Source organism: Anguilla rostrata, chromosome 13, assembly GCF_018555375.3.
Source record: "Anguilla rostrata isolate EN2019 chromosome 13, ASM1855537v3, whole genome shotgun sequence".
NCBI lineage: Eukaryota > Metazoa > Chordata > Actinopteri > Anguilliformes > Anguillidae > Anguilla > Anguilla rostrata.
This window is the reverse complement of record NC_057945.1, coordinates 25,402,177-25,424,896: the sequence shown is the minus strand read 5'-3', so window position 1 is coordinate 25,424,896 and position 22,720 is coordinate 25,402,177. Positions and strand designations below refer to the sequence as shown.

Sequence of the window (22,720 nt, the reverse complement as noted above, 5' to 3'; positions counted from 1 at the left end):
CCGATCTGCCAGACAGGTGTTTTGGGGTTTTTCTTCATTATGGTGAGAATTCTTTGGTGATCAACAGTAGAGGTCTTCCTTGGTCTACCAGGACTTTTTTTATTTACTGAGCTCACCATTGCTCTCTTTCTTCTTAATGACGTTCCAATCAGTTGATTTTGGTAAGCTTAAGGTTTGGCCTATGTCTGTTTTTTTCTCTTATTTCTCAGCATCATAATGGCTTCCTTGACTTTCATTTTCAATACTCTTCATGTTGGCTAAGGCCAATAATAGACTCCAAAGTGATCAAAAGCCTAGAATCAAAACAAGATATGCAAACTCTCATATACCTGCACTAAGGAAGCAATTTAACACACCTAATTCAGAAACATATGTGAAGCCACTTGTCCCAAACTTTATGGTGCCTTGAAATGGGAGGGGGGGGGTGTCTATAAAAAGTACTGTAATTTCTACATGGTGAATCCAAAATGTAGAAATAAATGTATAATAAAAGCTGGGGATGTGAAATTTGACCACATGTGAATTGGCAAATCTAAAATTGTGGAAAAATATGTCTTTGTCCCAAACATAATGGAGCTCACTAAATATGTATAAAACAGAGTACTAGTAACAGGCAATAACCAAGAACCAAGTAATTAACACCAGCAATGCTGATCTTGATCCATCTATTTATAGTATCTATAGACCGTTCCTGCCTGTATTATTTTCAGAAAAGATAAATAAATCCATAACTATCATGTTTCTTACAGGAAATTAGATGTAACCTCGCACTGAGGGGAGAAGCTCTCTGGTCATTAAGCACAAATCATGGGACTGAAATAGACACACAAGTGTGAGACCTTTTCAGAACTAATTAAAGGAAGGACAGAGAGACACATGGAAAACCACCTATCTTCCTAAAACAGAATTTACGTGTAAATGTCACAGCAATTTATATAAATAACTTTCTTCATACATTTTCATCAAACCAGGAATATATTTTCTGCCCAATAATCAATGCACATGCAGACTATAAATCACTCAATAAAAACTAGATTCCCAGGTGGGGTAATATCAATGAACAAGGTAAGATATCAGTAAAATATCCAGCTGTACAAATGGATTGCATGGAAAAACAATACATTGTGTACATTGCTCTGTACAAAATCTGCTAAATATGTAAAATGGACAATTCTCACAAAACATTATTGTGATAATGAATGGCTCAAATATATACTGAATTCCTAATTACAGTAACTGTCTTCCTGATCACTGTTACTGAAAATGTTCTCGGTGATCAAAAGGCCAACCAAATGTACTTTCTATTATAAGTGACAAGTGATGTAGAAGCATTCATGTATATGTGTATTATGGTTATAATTTACCATTGTTGCAGACAACTGTGGTATTACTGGTTGTAAAAAATATTGTTGTCTTTATTGGAAATAAAAAGTAAAACAAGGAGCGTGTACATGCCTCCTCCTGCACTGAGCTGTAGTAGCTTAAGAGACTGGCACTGCTGGTGATGTGTTCTCCTTAAGCCAACTGGTAGCATCCTACATCATAGCTGAATGCCTGCTACTCACACAGAGCATCGATAAGGGCTCTCATTTGGATCACTGACCCCTCACACATCACACTACTCAGCTAATGAGTCTGTCCCAAAGCCATCGGCAGGCACACACTGCACCAAACCCACAGATCGGGGAATGCCAGCCTCAAAGTAATCTCACTACTTGGCCGGGAAGTTAAAAGGGCACTCCATAATATACCAATCATTTGTAATGCTGCAGTGTTTTAGAAAAGCCACACAAATATATATGTCTTTCATTAAGTAATTTAACATACATATACTATGTACCCCTCACCCCCCACCAAAGAGAATTCCCTGTCTCTGTACCCTTTTCACTTTTTGGTACACAAGCTGAGATGCACACTCATTAATTAGGTTTACATACACACCAGTATTTCTAAAAATCCCCAGATATACTCAAATATTAAGGTATTTGGACTATAATATGAAAATCCTTATTCTGATATCCATAAACAAAATGAGCCAGTAGTCCAGGTATGAGTAACTAGTTCAAGATGAGGGATCTTCCTCTCAATACAGAATATTGAGTCATGTAAATACCTTATTCAGAATATTCCTTGTACCTTGGGATGCTGGGTCATAATTCACTCACTAGCTGTCAAGATAAATGAAAACAAATAGAATGTTCGGAGGGTACTTTATACTGCACATCCAAAACAGACAGAGACAACCCTCATGCACCCAGTGCTGGAGGATCATGACACTGGCCACAATCACAGACCAGCACTTGTGCTGCCACTGCTGATGCCTAAATCAGTGAACCACTTCCCAGATGAAAAAGTTTTTTAAAAACACAATCTGGAAACAAAGATTCCCCCAGTGTTACAGTGTCAGGGGAAGAGGGAGAGTAAAAATAAGACACGGGTCCTATGGGGTGGTGAGGGGCACACAGTGACTCTGAGCTGCTTATAGCTGCCCCATTAGATTCTATGTCACAGCCTCACACTAATCTAATTAACAGCTCCAGCTTTCGACAAATCCGAGCCTGTCTAAACCTCTCTGAGTTATGGGAGAAGACCACTGAGAGTATTTCTAGGACAGGAATAGGCTCTGGTCTCTTCCAGCTTTGAAAGACCCAATGTAATTAGCCAATGCATGGACTCACTACACGAAGCGCCTATCATTGTATAAATACACACATTTGCAGTATAGTCTCCATATACAAGAAAAACAATTTTAGCTTTATTGTATTTCATTATGAAGACAAAAATGTAGTGAAAACTCCAGAATTGAATTTCTTTTGAATGCTTTTGAATGAGATTCTGATCTTAGATCAAAACATCTACGTCACATTAAGAATGTATGAGTTCAGTCAGGTTCAGATGAATTTAACATTGAACAGTAACAGCTCACTTAGTCAGTGGTCTGGTAATGGTTCTCAGGTTCAAAAGATCAATTAAAGTATTGATCGTCTGAACCTGATTACTTGCATCACTTGCTTTGTAAAATTCCACTTGTATACTGTATTACTGCATTACACAGAAATGTGTCATTTGCAGGACATTTTAGAGTGGAGATGGTGACTATGATTATTGCTAATCCACTTTTAAACTATTCCATCAATATTTTCTTAATACATTTATAAAAAAATAAAAAAACACACATTTGCCAAGTGCACTGAAGTGTATACCATCTGGCAGGTGGCAAAAGGAGCCTGGATTTTGTGAAAAGTTACAGCTAATGTATGCCTCCCTTTACACAAGATTCTTAGGGTTCACAGGGAAGCAGCACACAAACACGGAATGAACCCACCCACCTACTGTACACACTAATGCTAACACATCTGCACACACTCGCACACAGACATGAGAGTGCATGTAAACGCACACACACGTGCATGAAAACATGCCCGCTCATCCACTACAAACACACACACACACACAAACACACATACTTTTATTTTATTTTTTACTTAACCTTTATTTAACCAGGTTAGTCTCATTGAGATTAGAAATCTCTTTTTCAAGAGAGACCTGGCCAAGAAAGCAGCAGTCAATTACAGACACAACAAAATTTCAACATTTAACATACTATAAAAGCAGACAAACAGCAATACTTACACAAGCATATGCATGCATGAACTCACTCACGCACATAGCCAAGGCACACTCACTCACAGACACGCATGCAGCAGTACAGACGCATGCATGCACATGCACACTAACCCACTCATACAATTAATTTGCCTGCCTGCCAATGGTCATTGCCAGGAACTGGGGACAGTGAACACATAGGGCTGCCACTTTTCAATTATACATAACACAAAGCTCACAGGCTCCACCCACACAGACTATTATATTTGTTATGGGCATGATGGTGAATTTAATAGGTATTTCATGCTAGACTGTAGAGTCACCACTGGATTAATTTTAGAGTTCATAAGTCTAGAAAGAAGATCTTTTGATTATTAAATAAAACAAATAATATAATATAATAAATAAATTAATAAAACAGAAAATGTAATGATAATGCTTCTGAATTGAAGAAGGCTGTGATTCGTAAATACTTTTAAACACTTTCTATCATTACCTACTAAATTAGGCCCAGTGGGATTATTAGAACAGAATCATGGTCTCGTTGTTAAATATTTAAAACAGAAGAATAGGAGTTTTTAAGAGAAGGGTTTGTAATTAGAGAAGCAAATCAGAAATGGGGGTAAATGCATGAAGAGTTCCTACTCAACTGGAACTCAATTCCAATCTCATCTAACACAAATAGCTGACATGACTCTAGTTCGTTTTCCTATTTTTTTCTTTTTACAGTTATTTACTGTGCATGTAGTCGTAATTCATTATGGCAGAGGTTTCTCACCTGGAGACATCAAACAGTGTTGTCTCCAGTTTAGTGTTAGGTGTTTTAAATATCCAGTGTTGGGGGTCCCCAGACATAGACTGACCATTTTAGAAGGTCATGGAATGAAAGGTTTTAAGCCTTACTCGTCAGGTTCATAATCTGACAGGTTGATCATCTGATGTGTGATAAATCCACCCAACATCTGGAGGGGCTTTGCTTGTAAACCAAGTATTAGATTGTACATCAGACAAATCATGATTTTGTATGGACAGAGGCAGCAAACCAAACACAACTAATGACCTTTAACTAGGGCCGCCAGTTTGTCTATTCTAGTTTCCTCACATGTGCTTCAGTCCTCCACCACCAAGATGCCAAAAGCCTTTTTGCCTCTCTGTATGTCACACAAATAATCCATATTGCACCAACCCAATCATCTATGTTGGTAAATAATTACCACTAATTAAGCATCAATGATGATTGACAGCAACAATTACAAGCAACACACTTGTTATACTCAGTCTGATTATTTAGAACCCATGAAATGTGGCTGTATTTTAAAATGCCATATAGGAAATGTTGATTTAAGCAGAAGGAAATGAGAGCAGTTATATAACAAGCAGAGAATTAGGATATAAATAACTAAATAGTATAAATAATAAAATAGTTAGCAGCAGAGGTATATTAAAAAATAATCAATGAAAAAGTAGTGAATGTTGTATACACAGTTCAAATGAAAATTCTAAACTGTAGTTACATTTGAACATAGTCAATTGTTTGACAGTCATTGATACACAATGCTTCAACTGGGTGAATATATTTTAGAATGCCCTATCGATTTCAGATCAGTGCCCGCTCTCCGATTCCTCAGCACTCAGTGCAGCGCGCTTCTTCTCCCGTGTCATCTCTGGATCTGCCCTGGGTGCAGACGTCGTTGTATCGTGCCACAGTCATTGCTCAGGATCACAGTGTTGCCCTGGGTGGACACTAGGATCGGATGAGTGCATCAGGGATGCCGGCCACAGTCATAGTTGTGCATCAGGGATGCCGGCCACAGTCACATTTGTGCATCAGGGATGCCGGCCACCGTCACAGTTGTGCATCAGGGATGCCGGCCACAGTCGCCACTCAGGCAGAGTGGAATGTTTCGTCTTTTGAGTAGGATTTGGAAATATTTCCTCAGATGCATCCCAGATAAAGGTTTAGGATAGGGGGTGGAACATTAAAGATTTTCTCTATTAGAAGCTGATTCATCCTTGTGTTTAGTCAAGTACTCTTTTATTTATTTATTTATTTATTTACTCCTAAAGCCTTTTTTCTAGCAGCAGACCTGCTTAAAGGCGAGCCTGCATTACAACGCTTTCATATAATCAAATGCTTTGACCCGGGACTATGCCAATTCATTTTGAAAGATGCAAAAACAGATTATTTTCAGATGACATTTTTATTCTAAACATTAAAAAATCTGCTGGCATGTACAGTCCCACCCCTAGTTTGGGGATTATATGACTGAAGGCTCTGAGCCATGCTGAGTTCCCTACTTCCTCTTTGCAGTTCTTATCTCAAAGAAAAGCCAGAATGTACTGTTCTATATTTGCCATTATGTCTTGCCAACAGGCTGATTAAATTATTGCGTTTCTTTCCAAAATTGAGCTGTATAATCTCATCAAGGCCAACAAACTGAGGTGGCAATTACTCTGAAAACATACCGCATAATGAATCTACTGAACATTTACTAGTATAAAAGAAATGTCATTTATAGGGGTTAGTATTGTTGAACCACAGACAAATTTAAATGGAGATTATTTTTTGCCCTCATTAAAACAACCGTTCCCTATAGAATGCCAGTTTACTGACAGTCTCTTATGCCTAATCTTGCCTTTCTTCAGCCAACTGTCCAGGGCTCTCTGCAAAAGGGATTATTTTATCTCAGTGCAGGACCTGGTTAAATAAAGGTTAAGTAAAATATACCTGGATGCTATCTGTACCTGGATGCACCTACGCACAGCCAAGCTCGGGTCAGCCTGGGGGAAATGAAATTGTGAGTGAAGGATGCAGCCAAGACGAGGCACATTTGGACCCAGTGTAATAGAAATAATGCCTCAGGAAGCACACATCACCAAGCACAACAGCAGGCTGACGCAAATCTGAACAACACAACCTGGTATCTGCTGGCTGAACATGCCAGCGTGACACTGACGGCATCGTGCTCACCTGCTGAATTCTGCATTCAGGCTTTTGGTTCATGAAATCGCAGGTGGAATCATTGTTTAACTACGCAGGGCGATCCGTACAGTCACACATTCATACAATTACATAATTGCATGTATGACTATATGCAATTACTAGCTGGGTAATTAAAGTGGCTTAATGTAAGCGCAAGTAACAGTTGCTGTCGTTTTGTATTCACAGGCTCCCTTGGGTGCCAGCGGTGTTTCAGCCTGCCTGTGGTGGGCCAATCTAAGTTCACATTCAACAGGTGTTTCACTGTAGGGCAATGAGTGCTCTATAGGAGACAGCAGTTCCTCCTGATTGGTTCTGGAGAGGTAGGCCCAGCTCCCCTTTAAGGGTCTCACTGCTTTACATTGCTATCAAGGTACAACAAATGCTAAGAAAGGCTCATTCTGCTAAATGGTATTTACATCTACGCACAAACGCAAGGGTATGTACATCTATGCACAAAGGCATTTAGCCTTTTATTTAGAAGGTTTGATTATGTGTGCATGCGAGAGCGTATGTGTGTGTGTGTGTGTGCTTCTGATAAATCCAATAAACCCCCAAAATGAGCATAGCAGCACCCAAAACTCTATATTCAGAACAAAACATCTCAACTGATGAAACATTATTACAATTATGAATTTTTGCCAAAGGCATTTGTTTCAAGAACATAATTTCCTGTTTCACAATTTTTCCCTGTGTTTTCTCGCATCCCAATAGAGTAAGCATCACTCACTTCCCCCGGCATGTCCCCTGACAGCATAGCTGTCATAATTAACGAGACGTGGCTTCATTGACTGGGTAAAAATAAATCCCTTAATTAAGCAATCACAAGACTTAGAGCACTCATGAGCGCATCCTTTAAACGCACACCTGGGAAAATACAGGTTCCGGGGAAAAGGTAATAAAATTGTGTTCTGCATTAATTATCTAATTTGAGAGTCCTGAAAAAATAATACAGAGAGATCTCGATCGAAATGTCAGTGCTGTTCGTTATATGTTACACATATTTGATCTGACAAAGTGAAACAGAAAATGACGCATTAATGGAATACCTATGCTCCTAATCACCATGTAATCATATTTCATGAAATGACCAATGGCAAACTTCTCAGATCATTTTTCAGTTGTGTGGAGATACACACCTTAGTTTGGGAGATGTGTGTCCTAGCGGGCGTGGGAAGCCCTGGGTTGATCGCCTGCGATCTCCAGCCCGCAGAGATCTGCTTTATTACACATCCTAGTCTGGAGCAGCTTAACTGCTCTAGCTGATTTATCTCTAATTACAAGACGACTTGTCGCGCACTTCACATTCTCACATAAACCCATCGGCACTGGTGAAGTGAGCGTGGGTTTGGAGCTTAATATCACCAGTGTTTCAGATCTATTTCAGTCCTCTTCAATACCACAGGGGATCAACCACCGCAGATAACGAGAGGTATGCACACACTGGCACAGGACAAAAAGCACCACAGAATAAAAAATGCTGGGGGCCTAGGCAACCATGAGAAGCATTCTCTATCCAACACATTACCAATAGTTGAACAGAAGATGAAAAATGAGTTATCACAGCAGAATGTCCAAAATAAAGATGAGGCTAAAAATTCAGACAGTTCACCATTTATGTGAAATTTCATTAGTGAAAATGTGAAACTCACTGATGGATCACCATAGGGATAGGGGTACAAGTTCATCTCACCCTCCCAACTTCTCCAAAACCAGTTACACTTTGAGGTCAAAGAGGAGTCAGATTCCATTTAATTTGGCTGCCACACTTACACATGACCTGACCGGAATTTATCAGTTTTTCTCCATGTGCACCTCCAGTCTACTACTGTACTGTACTGTACCACTGTGGTTACCAGATCCATCCAGTCAGTCATCAGCGCAGCAGGGGAGACTAGGTACAGAAGTTGCAAAATTGTGGTTTGCATTACTTTTCTTGAGCGCCTCTTTCTACCTTCACATCTGCTGAAATACATATTGTAATTAGACACTGGACATTTAATTTTAAAATGAAATAAAGAAATCCAAGTCAGCCCGCACCAACGTGGCCCAGATCCCTGACTCTGTGACAGTGTCCTGCTGAGAGAGAGAGAGAACAGGAGTGTGGCTCACACGCACAGCCCGCTAGCAGAGAGAGGGCGTGTGCGGAGAGCCACACTGCAAGGTTCTTTTACATATTCATAAATGCAAACCAGGAAAAGTTTATAGGAAAGGTTTTTTTCCTACTCATACATTCCTTCATGTTTGTTTACTTCATGACAGAAAAAAAACTAAGGATAGCATATGGATTTGCTGATTTTCCAAAGTTTGAAACTAAAAATAAAAATGCAGTAAGTGTAAAAGATTCAAATAGTAAAGTATTTATTGACTGAATATACTTCCATGTTGTCAGCATCTGCTATAAAAGCACTGACAGATCACTCATCCAAACATTCAGGAGATTATATATCCCACCAATTCAAGTTCTATTTCCCATCAATTCAGGTTCTATATCCCATCCATTCAGGTTCTATATCCCATCAAATCAGATTCTATATCCCATCAATGCAGGTTCTATATCCCATCCATTCAGGTTCTATATCCCACCAATTAAGGTTCTATATCCCATCCATTCAGGTTCTATATCCCACTAATTCAGGTTCTATATCCCATCCATTCAGGTTCTATATCCCACCAATTCAGGTTCTATATCCCACCAATTCAGGTTCTATTTCCCACCAATTCAGGTTCTATATCCCATCAATTCAGGTGCTATATCCCATCAATTCAGGTTCTATATTCCACCAATTTCTGTGAACTGCACCAATTCCCCCAGGTGCCTCTGGCATGGCTAGTATCTTGTGCAGCCCTTTCTTTGCACCCATCAGCATATCCTGACTCTGTTATCAGCAGAGGGATTGGCAGGGCAGATATCCAACACCTTGAGACACTTTTTTCTGATTAACAGCAGGGATGCTAAAGCCAGTTAACCATTTAAGCCAGACTGCAAACTGACCAGCTCACAATTCCATCGACACACTGGCAGTTAATCCTAGAACACATAGCGCTTTCAGAGCAACTATTCTCTGTATTGCCTTCTTTGCCAACTTCTTTTAATAACGATCTGTACAAAGTCGGCCATTCGATACCTCCATGGATTAAGTTGGGAGCCCTGTCAGTTTAAAGAATGGGACAATGATTCCTCATGTGTGATTGTTGGCACTTTGAAGAAATGTATTCCCAGTGACAGAACAATTACACAGTCTCACATATCGGATGATCAACACGATCGATACCGGGGCAGTGAACGGAAGAATACACCTCTCAACATCTTTCCCCCTGTTCAGGCCTGAGGTCTGTGTCTGATGACCTGGGAAAGCAGGGACTCTCTGGGCTGGGAATTTGTCATATTTCAGGCATACCGTGCTTCTTCATTACTCCAACAGGGATGGTGGGATATTGAGCCCCCAATCAACAAGAGAGTGCAATAAATCTAACTTCTTACCTGCTGAATGAGCCCCAGCTTGACCGCATTAAAAAAAATAATAATAATTAGGCCACAATATGAACCCTAGAACAAGCTAGTTACTATAAATTGCTTTGGCAAATATACAGTGAGCTCCATAACATTTGGTACAAAGTACAAAGACATCATTTTTGTAGATTTGGCTGTGACTTCACAATTTTAAATTTGTAAGCAAACAATTCACTTGTGGTTAAAATGCTGATTCTCAGATTTATTTAAAGGGTATTTTAACAAATGTTGGTTTCACCATGTTGAAATTACAGCACTTTTAATACATACCCCCCATTTCAGGGCACCATGCCTGGGATATATTTATGTTATGTAAATGAAAGCAGCCATGTTTAGTACTTAGGAGCATATTGTACGCATACAATAACTGCTTGAAGTTTGTGACCCATAGACATCACTAGGTGCTGAAAATGAATTAAAATACCCTTTAATAAAAGCAGAGAATATGTATTTTTCCCCACGTGTGATTAGTTTTATTATAAATATAAAATTGTGGAGTACAAATCAAGAAAATATATGCTTTATGTCCAAAACATTATGGAGCTCACTGCTATTTATAGACAAATAACATGAGAACCACAAGCTACATGGGTCACATGCAGCACATAAAGTGTGCAAAAAGACAGCATGTCCTGTGTTTACACTGTGAACCTGTGGGTCAGGTGTACCTGTAATATCCATCTGTCTGTCTTCCTCAGACTTCTCGTTCGCCTTATCACAAGCCTCAGGAACAAAGAAGTCATTCTGACATGCCAGGGGGCAGATGTACTGGATCTCCTCCTCCTGGTATATCTCCAGGAAAGGACCAGCATTGAGCCCACGCTCCTGGGAAAGAAAGAAAGAAAGAAAGTGAGTGAGAGAGAGAGAGAGGTGGAGGACGGTTCACTCTATATGTAGCCACAAGGTGTTCATGTCACCTTCCCTCTTTCTGGCTACTGAGACATGCTAACTTCCCTGTCCTTAAATTTAGGGTTATTTTCAGCATTGATATTGCTTTCTATAGTTTGTGTCATTACAGATCGATTATAACTTGCTTTCACGCCCTGTTTAGCTTTGTAGCCTGCACTGAATTCTTGCAATAATAATAAAAAATAATTGAATTGTTGAAAAAAATGTAGGCTATAATTTCACAGGACGACCAACATATCCTAATACAAAAAGGTACAAGACACAAGACACAGGAGCACCCAAAAATCCCACACTACAGCAGATGGCAATAACATGAAGAAATGTTTGTTGTGTGATCATACTACATCACACAGAGGTTTATTAAGGATGGATAATCTGGTCATATTTCAAATTAAAAAGCAAATCAGCAATTGCATTTCATTTTTATTCGATGTCTGGAGCAGGACGGGGTCAACCCCAGCCATGGGAGCAGCCTTGGTATTGTGGAAAATAAACACTTGTTCTACAACAGGCATCAACAACCATTTTCCCAAAACCTGATTTTACGTACACAGACAAAACAGCCAAATTCATAAGTTTATGATAAATTTTGCTTCATGCTGTACCGATTGCATTAAATTTGAAATAGTAAACTGTCACACATTTATACTTATTTAGGAAGCAGACAGTAACTGTTTCATAAGCTTGCATTTGCATAGATTGAAATGACGTGTTTCGGAAATTCAGATTGGTTGTTCTTAATGCAAGGCAGGGTCTATCATTCATGTTTATGAAGTGGAGGTGACAGGGCTAGCGGTTCCTGAGGTGTGACAGACGGGGGTCCAAATGGAGTGAAAATAGGTCTCCCCCACTGCTCTGCTTCTGATCACCTAAGTTACAATATTTTCAGATAATGCATGAGTACTCTTTCCTGCTGCATCCTTCAATCACAACATACCCCTCACACTAGCCCATTTAGAGAATGTTGAGTGTTTTTTTTGTTTTTTTTTCAATGAATAAAAAGGAGAATAATTCCCCAGAAGGGAACCTTCACACTGCACCCAAGCTAATTAACTTCTAATGCAGGGCAGTTTCATTATCCAATGCATACGGCTGATTAGTGGGATACTACTGCAAGCAGGTTTGAGCTGCAACAATTTGCCCCAATTAAATCACTCTTAATGAGTCAATCTAATTTGTGGGAGATGTAAAACCCACACGTAAAGTAAAAATAAATAAATAATGCACTCATAAATTAAGAGTTGCCTGGAAAAACACACAGTCAGCAACCACTGTCCTTAAAAAAATAACAATAATAGTGATTTCAAAAGTTTAATGGGTACTAAAATTGGTCACGGCCTACTGGGTATTAAAAACCACACTGCAGTATGATTCCCTGTTGTGTGAGGCTTGATGACCATTAGTATAGAGCTTACATCCAGACCAAAATAAGATTTAAATTGCCTGACTAATAACTTCAACTGAAGTCAAATGAGACAATCTTATGTTCATTTCACCTCAGAGGTTCCATCGGATGTGAACTTTGACCCCACCCATACTGAATGGGCAAGGCCTGCTTGTAGCCTACTTGATTTGTGAGAACGGTTCTCAGAAATCCAAACTCATCTAAAATGCCTCTGAGGTACAGCTATGTCACTTAGAAAAACAAATATGGTTCCTATCAAGTTCAATCTGTTGCCAGTTACGATATTAAAACGTGCAAATTGACGCTCATATACAAGATTTACAAGTAATGATCTACTAATCAGTCAGTGAGTGACAGAACACTGTATAGAAGCTCCATAGCCGGCAGCACAGAGGCATCATGCAGTGAATGCTATCACAGACTGTGGGGAGGTAATGGCAGCATGGTGTAGCGCCAGTAAAACAGAACAGTAGTTAGTAGAGCGGTGCAAAGAGGGACAGAGTGCTAAAACATTTCCATAAAATCTGACAGCCAATCCATCAGCAAAGATGAATAAGTAAATACAATAAATGGGCGTTATACAGAGCTATGAATAAGAAACTCTACAAACACCATCAATATACAGCTGAGCACCTGTGACAGATGTCAACATATTACTATAGCCCAGGGGTTCTCAAACTTTGCCCGGGGTATCCACTGTGTATGCGGATGATTTATAGCCTTAAGGGTACATCATGTTGGAAGCCATGCTTACCATGAAGAATTAATTTAACATAGTCACATCTCAGTACACTTAATCAACTGTAATGTGTTATTTGGCAAAGATTCCTTTCTTTTAGAAATGTTACATTTTGAATTCATTCAATTACAAATTGACAGGTGAAATCAGTGGGTCCCTAATTGCAGAGAGGGTGGATTGACACCTGGTCAGTATAACGAAGCCCCTTGTGGAAAATAGAGTCCAAATACAAAATAAATGGCAACAAGCCGAATCAGAATTGTATTAAGGATAGAATTATGGAAAAACCTAGACATCTGTTTTCAAGAACCACAACTGATCAAATAATAATAGCTCCTTTTTAGAGGAGCTATTATATTGAGCTGAAAACATACTATATTTATACATTTGAAATAAGACCCTTGTTTTAATGGCGATTTATATGTCAGATAACCCTGTGCTCATACTGCAAGGCAACAGAATGGTTAGCTTGCTGGTGTCATTGCTTGTTAGACATCCATCCCTACTTGATCATGTCTACCCCAGGGAGTGAGACAGGGAGCAGTCACGGGCGTACTGCATCATATTATAAGAGCAATATAAAATTCTACCCATGTACTGACATTTCAGTTTGGTCATGGAGCATGCACACTTACAGTAATATGGTTTACATTTAATGCCTGTTTCACACACATTCGTCTTTCCTTTCATCCCCCAGGGAGTGTCTTCAAAAAAGAGAAATATCCACTGATACTTTTTAAATTTATTTTTCGACAAGACCCCTATGGGCTTCAGCACTTCCGTGCCACCTGCATTTCATCTCAATTTAATAACACTTCGGCAGGAACAAACCTGCATATCAGCTTGGCTGCCAACACAAACGACAGAAACAGAACAGAAAGCAATGCACACCGAATCAAGCTTCAAACGCTCTTGAGAAATTGGAGAGGAGTGCGGCAACCAGCGTGAAGAAAACAGAAGAAACGCTGTGCAACGACCAGGAACGCTTCTCAGCTTTTTGAACTTTGAAGAAAAGGGCCAGAGCCGTTTCTCCGCAGAGGAGAACGGCCAACTCCTGACAGCTCGCCGACAGTAATATTGGGTTTCGGAATGTTCTGGTGAACCGAATCAACCGACGTCCACTTCTCCTTTCCCTCACTTCACGGTCCGGGTGACAGGTGGCAAGTAGTCTGTCTCTGCACCAGCCCCTGAGCAGCCATAACCCACTTCCTGTGTTGTGCTGCCTTTCAGAGAGCCGTCCCCCAAACTGCCAATTAACAGCGCGGCTCCAAGTAGTGGGGGGGGGGGGTCTATTTGATTTTCTTTGCCAGACTGGTGCAACTTTGCCAGATTACTCTGTTGATTTATGAAAGCACAGGCCAACTGGCATTCTAACTGAAAACTGGACTGGCTTCCTTTTCATGATTGTTTCACGGAAAAACATTCCAAAATAAAAATAACCCCCATCCCAACAGCATGAATTTCACAAAGAATGCTGTTTTCACTTATATCCTGGAATCAACATTATTCAGCAAGTATAACACACACTGCCTGCCACAAAAACATCTCTTTTTTCTGTCAGTGACTGGATACCTGCAGCACAGGCACCAGTAAATCCTTCATCTCAACTAAAATTCTGAGAAATAATTCACAAAATACAGCACTGACATAGTGATAGCAATGAAATGCTTACAATTTCTCCACTAACATTCTGTAACAAGAACAATTGTTTTTACTATTTTTATGTTTTGTGCAGAAAGTTGGTGAAATATCAAATTGACAGGTTCAACCATAACACCCTGCAACCGAGATATAAAATAAATAAAAAAACAGAATTCACAAATCAAATGCTCCAAATACTCCGCCTTGCTGTCACAATATATAACCGAAAACCATGGCTGGTCTTTTTAAGTTTTTATTTGTCTCTTATAAGGTGGTGTGTTATTTTTCTGCAGCTTATTAATAACCACAAAATTCAGACATTATCAGGTTCTAAGAATAAATTCTAGTGCAGAGTTACTGTACATATACTTACGGTATTCATAAATACATAAGTACATGAATTCATAAAGTACTGGCATTTGAAATCCATTATCAATAGTGAACAGCACATCACGTTACTTGACATAGACAGAACACTTGAATTATTTTCTCCATTGCAGCTACTGCTATTCATCCCAAGGGTCATATACAACGTGCACTGCAGCAGGCTACATCAGTAAGCACCGTACAGTACCATATTTGTACACGCAAGTGAAAAACAGTCAAATCAAAGCTGAAAGAACAAATACAGAGCTTTCTACTCATTTTGAACTGAAACCTACCAAACCTATTTGTAAGGGTGAACCACATTACTCGACTGTGACATTTTATTAGAAAAATAAATAAATACTGCTGTTGCTATTTTCTGTAGTATTTGCGGGAAAAACACAGATGTTGGTGCTCATCCTAAAGAGCTTTAGCCCAAAGCCACAGTTTACTGCTCTGTTCTGACGACATGAGCTCTTCAATTAGGCACTACAAGTGCTGAGCAGCACCGGTGGGGTGAAGTGGCGTACAGTGAGGCCCCCATAGTGCCGCAGCAGGGGGCACGATCCTCCCTCTTGCCATTAAAGATTTCTCTCTATTGTATACTGATTGATTCCTTTTAATATAATACTCTCTGCAAGGTATATGATACGATGAGGATACATTTACATGCCGTTACACATAAGTGGAGCTGGAGTCCGGGGGCTGTCTATGGAAATGAGACATCTCCAGGAACTCTCCAATAATGAGGAGGAGGAAGGAAACAAAAGACTCTGAAGTCTTGACAGGAAAGGGAATCACATAGGATTCCTTTGGAGAAAGAGGCAGAGACCAAATCCATAGTCATCAAAATATAAATTGTGCTGTAGAAGTACACACATTTGCGGATTGGTCTCCTGGGTTCCGCATGACTGTACGCTACCTATTAGCCACCTACAAAGGTTGCCACAGCATGTAAGTCACATGTAACATGGGCTATATAGTAGCTACCAAAGCAAGTTAATTATTCCATGTACACAGTCATGAATTTACAGGTGCACATTTTATGTTCACTCTGGATGTGATGTTGAACAGAGTACTCAAACAGCTTCCAAATACTGAAGAACATGGGAACCAGTCGGGATATTCTGTCGGAGATCATATTATTAAAATACAAATAAAACTAAAAAATATAATTCTAATAAAATTCCCAGATAATGGGATCAGTGCCATTGCATAGGGGAGAATGATTTTTGTTTTGAGCACTTTTCAGAATACACTGGACATAAATTAGTCTTCCCTTTCAAGCCAGCACCGTTGTGAATAGAGGCTTCCCTGGTGAAGCAGCAGTTCACATGCAGTTTTTAATGCTTTTTTATTTATCTTCCAGACGGTAGTATGTGACTTGAATAGTCTTAGAACTTAGCAATTCCTTGGTGTTGAGACGGCAATGTGCTTCATCGTGTAACCAGTGAAACACAGTTTAACTGCCTAGTAATACCACTGATAGAAGATATTAATTATTAATAGGTGTGTGCACACATAATTAAAATACATATATGAAAATACACACAATAAACAGAATAAGTCCTGTGTCAGTGAAGGATATAGTATAGAAAAATGTTGCAGAAATGATTCATGTTTAAAAAGGTATAACCCAGGATGCAGCTATTAATATGGCACTTAATTACTGAGCACTTGATCATTAAGTAAGCAGCTGTTAATAATATATTGGAAATGTTAGATATGAAACTACATGCAAGGCATCTCCGTGGCTATTAAATTCCTTATACACCATAGCACAGCATTATAAACCCTGCATTTAATGGCCAATACATAAATAAATAAATATACCCACCCCATGCATTATTAACAACTGATAAATGGATTGTGTGACATTTATTGTCTCCCAAAGGCCCATTCCTTTCACGTGCCATCTATATTTCCCTCCCATCATAAAATAAATAAATAAATAACAGATTAACTGGCTTACCATGATTGAAGCAGTGCTCTCAGCGTGGGAATTTTAATTATGATGCAAGGACATTTCGATTTTCCATCTTTCCCCTTGTGTGACAGTTGTCTTTCTTTGTTCTTACTTTGAAACCATTCTCACCTTGGAGGCAATGTGCCTCCATTTAACCTGCAGTGAGCAGAGTATAGCAATGGGGAAATGTGACTGTGATGCAGTCCAACTAACATGGGAAACAGGATGGCTTGGGACACTGCACTCTATCAAAAAACGTTTCAATCTGAGGAGTTCCAATTAGTGGCAGGCAAATTGTTCTTCATACAACATGAAATGTGTCAGGTCAGGAACACAGGCAATCTTTGTATCATGCTGTTCTGTATTGACTGATATCAGCTGATGCACAGTTACAAAGATGAGAGATTCTGCACAACAGCTCTGCATGCTCACCTGACCAATGTTAACTAAACAGACAAGTAAATGCAAATTTAAAAGTCCATGCTAAACCAATCTTTTTCTGATGTAGATTTAATCTAGTGCAACTATTTTGTGAATGCCTGACATCGTCACCCAATCATAAAAAAAACTGTACTGTATATGGTCAAACTTTTCAATTAATGTATAATTTGCAAACTCGGCATGTCAGCTTCACGAAAACAGTTACAAAACTAAGAAATGCTTGTTTGTGCAAGAATGCAAGTTTTAATAAACTATAGGACTTTTCTTATGGTAACTGGCAGACACAGCTGAACACATTTGCTGCTGAGCAACAACTCATTAGGGCTTTTCCAGAAAAGGTTAAATAGCAAAAATAGCAGACAGAGACAGAGACAGAGACAGAGAGAGAGAGAGAAACAGAAAGAGATGTGTGTGTGTGTGTGTGTGTGTGTGTGTGCGACAAATATATATATATATGCAGACTTAAGAAGTTTAGACAAATTTAGTATTTTAAAAAGCAATGCATTTCAAATTAAGTAGAGATGCTTACAAATCTCAAATGCACAGGTTTCAGAATGCAGCAATAGATTTTTTTTTCTGTTTTCATGCAAATAGAGAATGTTCTTTAGACTACCCTCATTGTTAAGATAAAACATTCACAAGTAAAATTTTCACCAGACTTTATTTTGTAGATATTTTTTTGTTTTCTGTCTCTTCTCCTTTCTCAACGCCTACTCTCGGCTTGTTTGCTTTTCTTTTCATGCCTTGCCTTTATCATTTCGGTTGTCATTTATAGCACCTTGCCAGCATAAGTATTGATCTGTTGAGATGGGTCTGTGAACACAGGCAAAAATGCCAGCACGGTAAAAGCTGATAACCCCTGCTTTTGTCAGAAGCAGTGTGTTGTTCTGGAACACAACAAGTTACCCTTTCAACAACCTCAGTCTAGACATGTGGATGTGAAATGGGGGTCCAACCGAGTGACTCCCTTCATTTACTTGTTTTACTCATTAACACTTTTTTTTGGTGCAACTGTCAGGGCTACTTTGGGTTATAGAACTATTCTTTCAAGGTAGAAATACATCTTTAAGCTACTTTAAGAATGTGTTGAGTCCGTGATGGCACATGCAGACTTGGAAGTCCCATCTTAAGATCTCCTTTCTTCCTCCAGATACAGACAGACATCCCAGTGTGATGTGTCCTAGTGATAAACCACACATATTCCCTGCCTGTTTGCCTTCCTCCCTCTGTTTCCTTGTCCAGCTGGTTCCAGTCCCACCTATGTCACTACATTCGCTGTGTACATTCAGTTTTTGAACCACACCCCCTGATTGACTGATTATTCATCATGTTCCAAAGAACTGAAGCGGTTTTAGCTTCAGTTTTAGCTTCAGCAAGGGCTGAGAATAGCACGAAATTGTAGGTGCATGAAGCTGAACATCCACCCAATAATATATTTAAGATACAACAGAAATTCAGCGCACACAGTCTGGCTATGGTGGGAGGATTGGCGCAGCATGCTGGTTAAATGAAGAGCTACAAAGGCCAAGTCATCAGACATCTGATTAAAAACAGATTGATGGGCCAGGATAGGGTGGAAAGCAGTGAATGGTAACAGAAGACAAGGTGGTGTCTCAAGGTTTGTACAAAGTAAGACGGCGGTTAAATGCGCCCCTGAAATACAGGACTCTCCAGGGAAACCACAAAGCCCAGTGGCATTAAAGTAGGGTCGGAGCTCCGTAAAAGTGGCACGTGCTGCCTGCCTCTCTGGCCCACTGCCAGCATTCTGCAGCTGCACATGGGGCTCTCAGGGACAAAACATCTGCCCGTGCCCAGGTGGAGCCCCCTGATGACCACAGTGGCACTGAGGAATGTCACCCACAAGGGAGGAGGGTGCCATCGTGTTGTTCCCAACACAACACAATCAAATCCAAAATTCACGAGGAAAGTTGTCTCTACATCACACTGCACCTTGTGAAGTTACAGATTACGAAGAGAGCCAGAAAGCTTGGAAAAAAGTGTACTTTTTTGGTTTGTGTGTGTTATGCTTATATTATTTTCAAATCAGTACATGAGAACAGCAAAAGATGATGAAGGAAAACAACCTGTAGTAAAGAGACAAAAAATAAAATAATAAAAATCTAAATAAGTAAGCCAAACTTTTCACTGGTCTTTTCCATGACCTTAACTACATAGGTCCTGCAATGCAAAAGTACTAAAGGGAAACCAAAACAACAACTTGTATTTTTACATGCATTCTCTGAAGTCAGAAAATCAGGTTTCTGGCCAAAATGGCTTGCTACTTCCTGGAGTCTGACCTTCAATTGGAACCAGGCGTTATGGGACCAAAATGAAGAATTTTGCCCACGCACAGCAACAGTGGGTTTGGCCTGGGAAGAAGGACGAAAAGGGCGTCATGCAGGGTTGTTTTGCACCTACAGGGGCTCTTGTTACAGTCAGTGAAATTTTGAGCAACATCAAGAACAAAGTCATTTTAACCAAAAACAAATCCCACCCCAGGAAGCACAAAATTGGCAGGATGCTTATTTTTTTTCTGAGAAAATGCATTGTAGTATCAAATATAATGCAGCATGAAAATAATATAATTGAGACTTTTTTGAGCATACAATATAGTTCACTCCTGTATTCCATTGGGCCTCTAAATAGACTACCGAACCTCCCCCAACCATGAATGTTTGTGTGTGCGTGCATGCATGAGTGTATGAGTGTGTGTTCCTGTTTTACCTGACCCTGCAGAATCATACATTTGGCAATCAATTCTTCACTCCATGCTCCCCATAAGAAAATAAAAGTAATCCATGATCCAGGTACACTCTGCTTCAGGAGATAACATGGGCCTATGATTGGTGGTCTCGACTCAGATAACTTAACCATACAGTACGTGAGAAATCACTCCATCCCAACAGACATAGGCAGAAGGGAGGCTGATGTTTGGAGACAGAGAGCTGAAGGAAGAGAAGAACACAGCTGCCTGGACTTCAAGGTTCAGAAAGAGATCAGACAGCCTTCAACAGAGTGTATTAATGTAGAAACCTTATCAGTTTCACAACAAACTTTTAAAAACAGCTATTTATTCTCCCACACCCCAGATACCATTTTCAGTTACCAAATCCAATAATGAAAACTGGAACTGTTCTTTGATTTAAAAAGCATATATTAAGTTAAATCTAATGAGTGCTTATACATCATGCTTTAGAAAACCCATCAGACCAAAAAAGCTAAATTATCATTGCTTCTGGCTTCATACATTTTTGCAACCTGAAAGGCTAATTATCATGCAATGGATATATTACAGTAATACTTTTTTGAAAACTATTCTGTTTTTATTGGATAGTACCTCCACCACCTTGCCCTGCATTTTCCCTGCCCACCTATGCTAATTACTGACAGGGGATTGGCATTGATCTATGAGAGACTGCTTGCCTACACCGAGGTTACAAGCCAAACACTGCAGTATAAGGTTAAAGTCACACCCCCACAGAATATGACCTTTCAACAAATTAAATGGCTGCCTTCCCATAATTCCAAGTAAATTCCAAAATCTGTATTCTCATTCACTGCTGACACTGAGAGAGAAAAGACATTGATGGTGAGACTTTCAGGGAATTTTCAAAGGATTTAGTGTCATGTATGTAGTGAAATCAAATAATTATTAGTCACATCAATAGATAATGCATTTCCATTTGTTGATGTGATTTTTTTTTTTTTTTTAAGAGAGTGAATAGCCACACAGAACTGCAGAGAGATCACGTGAGCATTGATGGAGATAGCTGGGGGAGAAACGGTTTAGCAGAGGCTGAAGGGAGGGGGCGAGTGGGCGGGGCTTCCTGCGTTTGAGATGAATCATGGCTCGCTCCGGCGGCCGGGCAGTCTCCCCTCGGGCCTCTCAGGCTTCCGTGCGTGACAGCGCTCGGGGTGACTGGCAGCACCGACACGGCCTCGCCGAGACGACCGCGCTCTGCGGCCCAGGCTCCTGACACGCTGACGGATCCAAACGGGCAGGAAGCGGCTCCACCACCACACCTGTTCCCCAGGAGCACCAGGACGCCTGACAGCCTTTAGGTAGTTCAGACGCAAAAGATTCACCCCCTTCACTTCCTTTCATACAAATCTTAAAGCACGGACGGGAAAACACCAGGTTACAAAAAAAAAAGTGGCTGGGGTCTCCTACACCAAAATTACCATAAAGCTGAAGACTGTCCATGGTTTTTTTTTTTTTTTTTAAGCAGCAAGACAAGGAGTCCTAAAAAAAAGTCCTCTAAAAAAGATTTGGGAGAGACACCAAGTTCCCAAGGTGCCAAATCTTGTCAAAAACACCACCTGCAATCCCCTGGTCCCATATCTGAGACACACAGCTAGGCAGAAGAGCCCCCGTGGAGAGGAGTGTTGCATGGCTACGATTGATCATCAGTGTCCAGCCAACCAGTGAGGTCACAGGATGCAGGCTTCCAGACACAGAGGAAAAATAACATCACATAGACTGGCACTAACAAGCAGCCAGTAAATGCTAATGCAGAGGCTGAATTAGCATATAAAAGTTCCAGCTTCCCCTTGATTACTGTGAACTGCAGAAAAGCAGTTTGGGGATCCCTGGAGACTTTCAAAAGCCAGCCGGAGGGGAAGATGGAAGAGCAAAACAGACCACAAATTGATTGTACTCTGTCAATTAGCATGCGTGACCAGGCCCAGCTCTCCCAATATTAACAGAACTTAATTGGATTTTCTTTCCGTGAAAGCAAACCTTTTCAGAAACAAGTTAGTGGCATTAAAAATAATCCATTTAATTGGAAAGTTCATTAAGTGCTGGTGTGACTGCAGAGGTGGGGGAGTACAGGAACAACTATGGAAAGTGCTAATCTGTTTAAAGAGGCCTTTCGCTGCATTTCTCTGGACTGTTGAAAAACTGGCTGAAAGAAGGCCTTCTTCAGTGAGCTGTCTGAAAAAGGTCAAAATCCACAACACAAGCACTACCCACATGCAAAATAAAATACAGCAGAACCTTTATGATTAGAACAGTTTGGAACGAGGGTGATTTGGAAGAGAAGTCAAATGACACCACTTTTATTCTTGCTCCCATCTCCAAACTACACGGCACAGATGGATGCAGTTCTTCCAAATAAAAATAAATAAATAAAGCTCCCTCTCTCTTTCCA

At 40.0% G+C, this 22,720-nt stretch overlaps 1 protein-coding gene across 2 annotated transcripts in view; it reads right to left on the bottom strand.

Annotated features, from left to right (window-relative positions):
* tex264a (testis expressed 264, ER-phagy receptor a) overlaps nt 1–22,720 on the bottom strand; it is an 80,515-nt gene that overhangs the window by 3,222 nt on the left and 54,573 nt on the right. Inside the window, exons 3-4 of one of the 2 annotated variants that reach the window (XM_064304162.1) lie at nt 10,769–10,925; nt 10,071–10,088 (exon numbers count right to left, since the gene is read on the bottom strand). In XM_064304162.1, coding sequence (XP_064160232.1) covers nt 10,071–10,088; nt 10,769–10,925 — 175 coding nt within the window. The remainder of the gene's footprint in view (nt 1–10,070; nt 10,089–10,768; nt 10,926–22,720) is intronic. The other variant, XM_064304163.1, reaches the window with a different exon arrangement.